This window comes from Tamandua tetradactyla, chromosome 5, assembly GCF_023851605.1.
Source record: "Tamandua tetradactyla isolate mTamTet1 chromosome 5, mTamTet1.pri, whole genome shotgun sequence".
Classification (NCBI taxonomy): domain Eukaryota; kingdom Metazoa; phylum Chordata; class Mammalia; order Pilosa; family Myrmecophagidae; genus Tamandua; species Tamandua tetradactyla.
In genome coordinates this window covers 92,820,350-92,832,285 of record NC_135331.1, presented here as the reverse complement: position 1 = coordinate 92,832,285, position 11,936 = coordinate 92,820,350, and the positions used below count along the sequence as shown (strand labels likewise).

Sequence of the window (11,936 nt, the reverse complement as noted above, 5' to 3'; positions counted from 1 at the left end):
ACCAGGAGAGAGGAAGCAAGAGTACATTGTGCTTTTATAGAGGTGCCATAGAGACTAGTGAAAGGGAAATGATATGAAGCTGGAGAGATAAGTTTGCTAGGAGTGTCTGCACTTAGAATTTTCATTTAGTTAACAGAGTGTTGGCTTAAACCCTTTCCGCTGAAGGGAGGGAGAAGGCAGCCCCTGCAGCCCCTCCTCAGCCTGGCTTCTTTCAGGAAATGAGAGTTGGCATTTCAATCCCAAATGAGCAGGAAGGAAGTGAAACAAGGCTGGGATTGGGGAGAGACCCAATACGCAGACTGAATGAGATAAGGTACAAAATGCCTAGCTATGGCTCCATGAGATATGATTGCTTTCTTGACTCCTACTCTTTCTGGCCAGCATCAGCCAGCAAGTCCTTAGGGAAATTATGCAGAATTTATTTTTGATGTCTTTTAAAAGCCACCAGAGGCATGCCTAACATTAGTGCTATAAAAGACTTTGGGACCACGATGGTTCATTGATTCCATCCCCACATTTAATGTGACTCTAGATGAGAATTTGAGACATTACTTGTATAGGACATATAATGATATAGATTGGCTAATATACAGTAGCGTTTCAATAAAATAACTTTTTTTTTTTTTTAGTAGGGAAGGAGGCCAAGAACAAGGGGAAAAATAGGAGGTTTCCCTCTTTAGGACTTTATATTCTTTACATCACTTAGTTTATGACAGCAGTTCTCAGAGATGTACTTTGGAAATCTGTGGAATCATTACAGGTTGCCACAATAATCAGGATATTAATGACATTTAGCAAGCAAAGGCCATTGTGCAGAATGGGATGAGAAACAAGAATTGCTTCTTATCACAGACAACTCAAAACATCCTTCCAGACATTCAAAACCTCTTTATGATGATCTCAACCTAGACCCTAATTCAATTTTACATATAAAACACAAATACTATAAATCTTGACAAACATATAAACACATAAAACACAAATAATTTTTTTTGCATAGTATTAATATGCTTTAATTTTCCAGGACTGTAATAACTATGTAAAACAAAAAAAAAGATGATATTTGAGGGCTGTGAAAAGACAGCGGAGTAGGAAGCTGCAGGAATCAGTCCCTCCACCAACACAACTATTGACTGGCAGGAACTGTGTAAATCAACTATTTGATTGGAACACTGTGCTGCGTCCAGGGAAGAGCTGGAGGAAGAGATTGGTAACTTGCAGTACATACTGGTAAATGTCAACCTCCATGCAGTAGTTACCAATCCCCACCTACCCAATGGCATGGTATTCCTGGTCTAGCTTGCAGGTGGGTTATAAGGACCTAGTCCTCCAAAATTCAAGGGTGTGGAGGTCTGATTACTGATTACTGTTTTTGATTGGCTTCTTCAGACTGCTAGGGGGTCATCTCTGAGGATGACCAGCTTTCCAACCCCTCCTCAGGCAAAAGTGGCAGAGAAATCCTAAACAGACAGTACCTTTTTGTTTGTTTGTTTGTTTTTCTTTTCCCTCTCCAGTCTCCTTTTGGAAACAAAAATAATTTGGAAAAGTCACAGGTTAACAACTCTAGCTAACAACATAAACAAAACCAACAACAAACAAATATCCACCTAGCAATTCCAGAGGAGTGGGCGAACTAGATTTCCAGAGTTATAATACTCAGAATGCCCAGTTCTTAACAAAAAATAACAAGCACACACAAAACCTAGGGAAGTGTGGTCCATTCACAGGAAAAAATAAATGACCAGAAACCATCCCTGAGGAAGCTCATACACTGGAACTAGTAGTCAAAGTCAAATCAATTGTATAAAAATTGTCAAATGAGCTAAAGGAATCCATATACACAGAAGTAAAGGAAATTAGGAGAACACTGTCTGAACAAAATTAAAAGATGGAAATTATAAATAGGAACCAAACAGAAATTGTGAAGTTGCAAAGTACAGTAATTGAAATGAAAAACTCACTAGCCAGATTTAACAAAAGATTGAAACATTCAGAAGAAAGGATCAGTGAATCTGAAGATAAGACAATTTATTACCCAGTGTAAGGAACAAAAAGAAAAAAATCAGGAAGAAAATTGGACAGAGCCCGATGAACCTTGGAACACTAAAAAGGATATCAACATATGTATCACCAGAGTTCCAGAAGGACGAGAGAGAGAACAGAGAAGAAAAAGTATTTGAAGAAATAATGACCCCAACTTCCCTAGTTTGATGAAAGACATTAATATACACACCCAGGGAGCTCTATGAACTCCAAGTAGGACAGACTCTAATGGCTATAAACCAGGATATATTATAGTGAAACTGTCAAAAATCCAAAGACAACAGTAACTCAAAGCCTTAAGGGAAATAAAGAACATTGGTAAAGGTAAATACATAGGCAAATATAAATCCTGTGTTATTGTACTTTTGATTTGTAACTGTTTCCTACCCCCACCACCTGACCTATCAGGCAAATGTCTAAAATAACATATTAAATCTGTTAATGGGCATACAATGTATAAAGATGTCATTTCAGCCAATAGCAATAAAGGGGGAGGAATGGAGATATATAGGAATAGAGTTTGTATACTACTGAAACTAGGTTGTACTAGCCAAATTAGGTTGTTACTAGTTGAAGATCATATCTGATAAGGGTTTAATATCCAGAATATATAAAGAACTCCTACAATTCAACAACAAACTATCTAATTAAAAAATGGTCCATAAATTTGAACAGACAATTCTCCAAAGAAGACATTCAAATAGTCAATAGGTATATGAAAACATGTTCCACATCATTAGCCATTAGAGAGATGCAAATTAAAACTGCAATGAGATACTATCACTTCACACCCACTAGAATGGCTATTATTAATAAAACTGAAAATAACAAAGTGTTGGTGAGGATATGGAGAAATAAGAACCCACATGCATTGTTGGTGGGAATGTAAAATGGTTAGCCACTGTGGAAAAGTTTGGCAGTTCCTCAGAAAGTTAAACATAGAATTACCATATGACCCAGTAATTCCACTCCCAGGTGTAAATGCAAAAGAACTCAAAGCAGGGACTCAGACATATTTGTATACCAATGTTCATCATATAGCCAAAAGGTAGAAGCAACTCAAGTGCCCATCAACAGATGAATGGATGGACAAAGTGTAGTGGACAGCTATATGATGGACTACTATTCAGCCCTAAGAAGAGAGGTGCTGGTATATATGCTACAGTATGCATGAATCTTGAAGACACCATGTTTAATGAAGTAAGCCAGACACAAAAGAACAAATATTTTATGATTTCTCTCATGTGAAATGCTTATAATAAGCAAATTCATAGAGACAGAAAGCAGAATAGTGGTTACCAGGAATGGAGTAGGAAGGGAGAAATGGGGATATGGGTAAATGAGTATGATTTTGGTTTGAAACAATGAAGATAGTATGGAAATAGTGATGAAATTACACAGTATCGTCAATGTACTTAATGCCAAAGAACTGTCCACTTAAAATGACTTTTATATTATATCTTATCACAACAGAAGTAAATTATATTAAAAAGATTATGCTTGTTTAGTTTGAAATTTTACAAAGATTTGCTCCCAATTTTAGGAAATCACATGACTGATGAGCATCAGTTATCATATTGGAGTTTATGATAGAGAAGACACTGTACCAGCCTGCATTTGTAGCTGGCACGTACAAGGTGATTCTTTGTAAGAGGGACAAGCATCTGACTGCTTTATTCCTCTGTCTTTTATGTGGTTATGCTTGAGCACTTAATTTTTGAAATATATTTATATTTTTCCTTTATTCATCATTTACGTTAGAGCATACTTTTTTGAAACTGTGTACATATAAATGTATATTATTTGTGAATTCACTTCAGGATCATAAAAGGGATGCTTTGAAACATCTCTTATGAAAAGGGTGTTAGATCTGTTAGGGTTGAGCACCATTGGTCTTTTTCAAGAGTATAGCTGGGTCTGTGGTTTTATATCATTTTTGTATTTGTTTTTGCCTCAATTGGTACTCAAAAGGTGGTGGCACATTTTTTTTTTCCTTTTTATTATAGCAAAATTGAGCCTGTGGTTGGTTACTCTCTTAGCTTCTCAGTGATTTCAAAGCAAAGCACATTTTCCAAGTTGAACTAATCAGTTTTACGGTATTCAGCTGGCTGTAGGTATTCAGATTATTGCCTCTGGCCTCAATCATGGAAGCTTTCCAGAGCTAACAGTAGGAACACATTTGCATTTTGAGGAAGCCCTGAAAAGGAATCCTCTCCTAAAAAAATTATATGGCTAAATTAATGGTAACTAGCTTTCAAAATCACCCCAGTAATAGATGTGGAGATTAGATGGCATTTACATGGCATACTAAGTCTTTGGCTTTTCTTTCCAATCATGTTTGAACAACATTTCAGCTACACCACTCAGGAAAGTCTGTGCTAAAAAAATCCCACTGAGATAGCTAATCCCCCAAAACATTTTGCTGCTTAAAGGGCAAAGCCCGACCCACATGGCACTGGTATTAAATTCATTTCATTGTGCTGAAGTGCACTATGTAAGGTGCCTGTGGCAAATACAGAAGTTGACCACAAAGACAAGGTAGAGATAATTGCTGATAATGTGAGAAAGTATAAATGCATAACATAGGGAATAGCCTCTATATATAGCTCAGAAGAGAGATTAAGTTTGCTATTATCTGAGGAAAGAGATGGGAAGGCTCCAAGCCATTAGTCCACAGAAGTGCTCTTCCCATATGGTTTAGAGGCTCACAGTTTCCAGAAGCAGAACACTCCCAAATTCACCCGAACAGAATAGCATCAATGCTTAATGCTTACAACTCAAGTAAGATGCAAACTAATGAATATCTTGGGTGCCACAACCCATACCAGGCACACTGAGATTTGTTATTTCATTTACTCTTTACAATTAAGTGAAAGCAAGGTCATCTATCTGACAAGAGGTAGAGCTGGGATTTGAACCCAGGTCTGTGTAGCTTCAAAACCCAGTATTCTTTCCCCTCTACCTCACCACCTTATATCTAAGAAAATTTTAGTCACATCCATTTAACTACTAGATTTTCTGTATGTGGATAATGGCCAAAGAGCTTCTGAGCAAAGGACAAGTTAATTCACTTAATAACCAGTCCCCCCCGCCTTTAAATGGAACACCCCTAATGCAGTACAGAACATACTCTTTCTTCTGAACTGCCTAACATTTTCCTTTTCCCCTAAACAATCACTTGTCTTTTAAAAGGCCTTTCAAATTTGTACTTTCCTCCACCATGATATCAAAACATTTCTTAAAGTGAAAGCGGTTAGTGGTAGGTGTTAGTTAACCAACAATTATTTCTTCAAGAAAAGGAGCTTTGGTATTCTGTAAGACATGGGGGAGGGAGAGCTAAGTTTTAGATCATGGTTCTCAACTGGGGGCGATCTTCCCTCCCAAGGGACACTTGTAATTTCTGAAGACATTTTTGGCTCTCACAACTGGGAGGAGGGGTATGTATGCCACTGGTATCCTATGAGTAGAGACCAGGGATGTGCTAAGCATCCTACAGTCCACAGGACTGCATCTCACAACATAGAATGATCTGACCCAAATATCAACAGTGTCAAAGTTGAAAAAACCCTATTTCAGATTCTTAAAATACACTCTTCTACTGGGAAAGGAATCAATGAGCCCTCCCAGCTGCATAAAGCACCCTGCTACAAAGAAGTAGTGGCCTGACAGCTGGGTTAAAACCACTTTGCAACAAGTTGGGCTCTAGCCCTGGCAAAACTGAAATTAGAGAATGGTTTTCTAGGTCACAGATTTTTTAAATCGTTTTCATCAAAACTGAAAAGAAAAAAAAAGTAATTTTCTAATCACAAAAGAAATAACCCATGTAGTGTAAAAATTAAACATTACAGAAAAACCACAAAAAGTTAGCACCTCCTATAAATCCACCCCAAATCCCACCCCCACACTTTCCCAGTTAACCATTGCTAACAGTTTGGTGGGTGTTTCTCCAGGTTTTTCCTAGCCACATACTGTCTTTGCATCAAAAAAAAAAAGAGGGGGTGAACAATATACTATAGTTTTGCCACTTATTTTTTTCTCCCTCATAATACATCTTGAACTCCTATCCATGCCTAGCTATATGCCAGTCCACTGTAATATAAGCCATCTTATTCAATCAAGTTTTTATTGATAAACACATACATTTATCAATATGGTTCTCAACTGGGGGCGATCTTCCCTCCCAAGGGACACTTGTAATTTCTGAAGACATTTTTGGCTCTCACAATTGGGAGGAGGGGTATGTATGCCACTGGTATCCTATGAGTAGAGTTCTTTGCTGTTACAAAGAACAAGGCAATGAACATCCTTTTAGTTTTTTGTTATACAAAAACAAAACTGTGAGGGCTCCAAGTTCTGGAAATGGAAATGCTAAGTACAAGATTATGTACATTAAACATATCTGTAGCACTGATAAAAGGAGTCTTCATTATTTGCATATTCATTAGCCAAGACCTCCCAGAAACCTGATTGTGGAGAGAAGTGACCATCACAACAGGAAAACACTCATAATGAACTGACTGCTTGGAAAATTAGTCCCTCCTTACTTTGCAAGTATCTGAACCTAGGGTGTCTAACCTGCTCATTCTATTCTAGTCTTCTCTTAATATCTAATTGGTAATCTTGTAAACATATGACAAAGCAATACAAAAATAATGCAGATTAATTGCAATAATTATAACTTTTGCAAAACGTGATGTATTTTATGTAGTTGATAAAATATTGAAAAAGTGCTCAACCCTTCAAGCAAAGCCACTGAAAAAAGCAATGTCACAATAAAAGCAAAGGTGGTAAGATGATCACTGACAGATATTTATAACAATGATATGAAAATAAGAGAAAAACTGAAGAAGTCCTCAAATACTTTTGCAAAAACTGCCTCTATGATTATGCTACAAAAAAAAAAAAACAAATGAGAAAGATACTGTAGAATACTAAATCCGTTTCAGTGGAAATAACACTTGATTCATTCTTTGTTCATTATAAAAAATCAACATGTATTATAGAAATATGAACATGCTTTCACAATTTTCTGCAGATTTCATGATAAGAGTCCCAATCAGACCTTCCCTTCTTCCCACTACATCTTAAGAAATTTTAGCCCCGATTTTAGGTAGATTCACTTTGGGTAAGCTTTTCTCTGGCATCAACTCTCCTTGAGCAAAGCAGGCCCTCCTCTCTCAGAAGCCTAGAAGGAAGTTTGTGTCATAGGCACTCATGTCTGGTATGTGAAGGTAAAATATTCTCCACAATTGTTTGATCTTCATACGAGGTACCATAGGTGTTAACTGGGTCCCTCTTTTCTCACCCCCTGAAGTCACTGAGGATAGGATGAAAAAAACAGCCTGTGTGGGTTTGCCTTCTATCATTACCATCACCTCCAGCTGCCAGCCAGGAACCAGCCAGCACAAGAAGAAACCCCAGCTGGACACAGCTGATATTCTTACAGGCTGGGACTTGAAATCCACCCTAGGACACCTGTTAGCATTCCTTGGCCACCAAGAAAGGAAGCACATCAGCACAGGCCTTGAGAACTCGGCTGTGAGCCCTTGTGGCCCTAGACCTGTGATGCAATTCAGTAGTTTTGAGGAGTATTTTCAAGGGTCATAGCCAGCTGAAACAAAACAGTCATAAATATGTATATGTACCCACCCAACCCTTTCTCTGGGAAGTTCCAAAATAAAAACATACTGCTCACCGATAATCTTGAAATGTCAAAGTTAAAAAGAACTCAAATGCCTATTCATTAAACCCTATTTTACATATGAGGAAATTGAAGCCCTAGACCAGAGGTCAGCAATTAGTTGACAGATAGCAAATAGTTCAGACTTTACGAGCCACATGGTTTCTGTGGCAAATACTCAACTCTGCCACTGTAATGTGAAAATAGCCATAGACAATAAGTAATGTGGTTGAGTTCTGGTAAAACTTTACTTACTGGCTCTGAAATCAGAATTTTACATTGTTTTTCATAAGCTACAAAATATTGTTGTTCTTTTGTTTCCCTTTAGTCATTTAAAAATGTAAAATCCATTTTTGGCTCATGGGCCACACAAAAACAGATGTTGGGCTAGATTTGGTTTGCAGGCCATTGTTTGCTGACCCCTGCCCTATACCCAACACAGACCCTCCCATGTTATACCTTGTTTCTTTGCTCTCTGCTTTACCAATCCATAGCAAACACCCAGATCCTCTTCACCATAAAGTGTACAGCTAATGAGAGTTATAAATGTTTTTCTAAGTTTTAAGAATAATATTAAGATCTGCCAGAAATTTGTGCCAGACAACAATTAAGAAAACACTGAGTTAATGCTGTATTGTGATTGAATATAAAGAGAAAAAAGTAATAAATTTGAGAAACTCACTAAATTTGAAAAATAGGCTTTATTTTAACCAGTGGTATTGTATGACATCCTATATGGCATAACTGATTATAGCCAAAGTTCATGAATATAAATAAAATAGCAGTTTCCCTCATTCTCTCTTTTGTTTTCTGTTCAGAGAAATCAGGAGGTGGGAGCATTATGCTCAGAAACCAAGGAGCTCTTCCACAAGCTCCAGTTTATAGAGTCCAGGCTCCTGAAGCATGCAGCCTCCTAACACGTATGTGGTCACATGTGCAAAGACCTTTATTAAAAAATATTCAGAGCAGTATTTTTGTAGGAAACCACACTAGCATTTACAACCAAACATGGCTGATATCCATTTTAGTGTGGATTACATTTCCAAGTGAGGATATGAACAACGGGTAAAGGAGATGAGGCCTCTAAGTTCATTTTCCTTTAAAGACAGGGAAAATCTCAGGTGCAGTGTAATCACCATTGGCCTGCCTTTGTCCTGCTCCAGTTGGCTCAGGGGTCTTACCCTGCCCCACTGGAGTGCATACATCATTACACTGTGATAGAGAAATGGAAACACCTTCGCCGAAATTCAAGGTTTTATCACATGGTCAACTCTGGAAGCGGCTTTGTATTTTCTTAGTACATAAAAGCCTTTAATATATGGGCCCTTATGTAGCACGAGATGCCTGAAATTCAGAAAATTATGAAAACAATTCTTTTCCACCCCTGAGAATATTTCATCTCTAAAAAGTTGAAAATACAAAATATTAAAATAATTTGCCCTTTCTCCCCATCTAAAGGAATCACATTCTCACAAGATTCTTGCAATATACAAAATCCTGAAACAAAATTTATTTCTCCCCAAACCAAAACCAAGACGTCAATGTTAAGCTGCCAAAAAGACCCTTTTCCATAAAGGGGTGGAAAAGACACCTTGTTAATTTTTTTTAATAATCATATTTAGAGAAGATAGCAAAAGGAGTTTCTGACCTCACGAGTTTTTATTTTGCACTTTGATTTTCAGCATTTCTTAGCAATGTTTATGGGAGTGAAGAGAACAATTTGTTTTCCAAAGTTTGGGATATTCCTAGGAAAAGCCCTGATCTCTTCCATTATAGCTCTTTAAAAACAGTTTGTTGGAAACCAGGATGGCACGTTTTAAAATGCTATATAGCTATTTGTTCTATTTCTTCATGGTTTTCACATCAAAAGCACCTGGAGTATTAATTGTGTTGAACACAAAATTGCACTGGGGGCTGAAAAGAGGATGCCCATAACATCAGCTGAGGTGACATGGCGTGTGAACTATCCAAGATGTCTTCACTGGCAAACATGCCTGGGACCAGGGCCTCCTGAAAAGACGGGACAAGCAGCTGTGCATGCTCAAATAGCAAGGCGTGCAAAACACATCCTCACTCTGCTAGGAATCTTAAAGGGTACACAAGAAAGTACACTGACAGCAAGAACCTGCTTCTAACTACTGGGACCAATACTCTGCCCTGAAGGTGAGGGGTAAGCAGAGAAATGGCAACACCACCTTGGGGGAGAAAGAGAAAGACACACATATACGCATGCTCGCACATGCACACATGGCTGCCTCTGAAGGCTCCCTGGTTATTACGGGTTCACAAGTGGCCGTCCAACAACACTGTCTACTTGCCTGGCTCAGAACATCATCTGCTGCACTCCCTTAACTACTCACACTTTCTTCTCTCCTTTTAAGGCACAAACATATTTACAGTTTCATATACACCTGTCAAGTTCTGAGGATCATACTAAGCAAGTTAATCATGGCCTAGTGCACAGAAGCCAGTTGGTCCTTTTTGGCTATACATATCGCTGAGGGTCAGCTTCATGTCTGAAGCACCCAGAAGGTATGAGCCCTCCCTCTGCACCACTGTTGGATGTGGTTAAGTCTACCCCCACCAGAGGTGGGGCCACAGGAGAGGCCAAAATGGCAAAAGCATGATTGGGATCTGAGACACATCAAATTTTTACTTTCCATTTAACATACCCCTAATAAGATGGCAGCTCATCTTTCTGAGCTGACTCTCACGAAGAAGAGTAAGCCCCCAAGCATCCGTAACTCCACGTGAAGTCACTGTGATCATAGTTCACTCATAGTCTCTTACCCTCCCACAAAGACAGACACACACATGCACACACACTAACACACACACACGCACGCACACATACACAAATAAATCCCTTCCACCATGGAGGAAATCTTTCCAACAAGAGGCACTTGAATGATTTTTGGAGAGTTCTCATGAAAAGGCCTTCCCCTCACAGTGAAGTGGGATCCAACGAACAGAAATCAGGTTTTCAGGACTCCATCTCTTCTTGGTCAAGGGGTGGTGGCACAAAGCTGATGACTTCATCATAGGTCAGGCCTAGAAATTGGGAAGAAAAATTAAGACGTGAGAGTTGTGGAGAACAATTCTTAAGGTAGAGATGCAGACCTGTCCAAGTTGGCAAGCATTCTGGCTTCTGAGCTCAAGATTCTTTCTCCCTGTCCAGGCTAGTGGTTTGATGGACTACTTCAAATACTGCTTCATTGTTTGTGTGACATCCTAAAGGGACACAGGTTTCAATAAAACACCCATTTTTCCCTCTCTTCTTATTCTTTCTTTGCCTCACTTTAAAAGCTGTACAGCAATAGATAGTCCTCCTGACTTGGAATTTAACTGGAGCTCTAAATTTGTGTGTTATGGAAAGAATATGACACTGGATCAAGGAAATGGCATCGGGTCCTGGCTATGCCTCTAATTGGCTCTAAGGTAATAGAAAAAAATATAAACTCTTTCTGTTTCAGGTCTGTAAGTTGTAAAATTGTAAAAATACCCTATTCCCTACTTAATCTCAGAGAGATGCTGTAAATGCAAAATTCCAAAAACCACAAAGCCCTATGTTGGTGTAAGGGGCTGTGTACAGAATCAGACTGACATAAGAATCTCAGTCCTGAGAGAGCCATCATATACAACAGTTTCTATCAGAGCAGCATATTCAGGACATACTCATTCACTTATTTAGAGACCCAATAAGTTTTAGTGAGTTGGTTATATCCATGCACAAGTTTTTATTTTTCCCATGGCATTTGGTTAGTGGCTCATCTAGGAAAGATTTTCAGTCTAAGTTTTTAAGCTAGATGTTAATCCTGCCCTGAGGACTTACTTTTCCACTCATCTATCAGGAGGTCCCTACTTTCGAAGGACTGATCATAGGGATCAGCCACAGGTTCATCATCAGGATCATGATACTGAGCAAAATAGGCATGTGCAAGGGCTTGGGCTGCTGTAATTCTCTTATCTGAGTCCAACACGAGCATCTTCTCCAGCAAGTCGACAGCTTTCAGTACCAGAGATTGAAAGGAAAAAAAGAAGAGTTTTTAACATTCTTCAAAAATTACACATTATTAAAGCAAACACAATTTTAATCCTTCCTATCTAAATAAAGAATTCTCTTCCAAAGTATCAGCTCTAGGGTACATTCTTCTCTTTCCTCTTTTATTTATATGTAGGTATACATGCATGTATGTGTATGTGTACAGATGTA

The 11,936-nt window shown here is 38.4% G+C and overlaps 1 protein-coding gene across 2 annotated transcripts in view; it reads right to left on the bottom strand.

Annotated features, from left to right (window-relative positions):
- Positions 1-8,409: 8,409 nt before the first annotated feature.
- Positions 8,410-11,936, bottom strand: part of MAPK14 (mitogen-activated protein kinase 14) — a 105,239-nt gene continuing 101,712 nt past the window's right edge. For both annotated transcript variants that reach the window (XM_077161605.1, XM_077161606.1), the window contains exons 11-12: positions 11,556-11,729; positions 8,410-10,774 (exon numbers count right to left, since the gene is read on the bottom strand). In XM_077161605.1, coding sequence (XP_077017720.1) covers positions 10,707-10,774; positions 11,556-11,729 — 242 coding nt within the window. In that variant the 3' untranslated portion in view covers positions 8,410-10,706. The remainder of the gene's footprint in view (positions 10,775-11,555; positions 11,730-11,936) is intronic.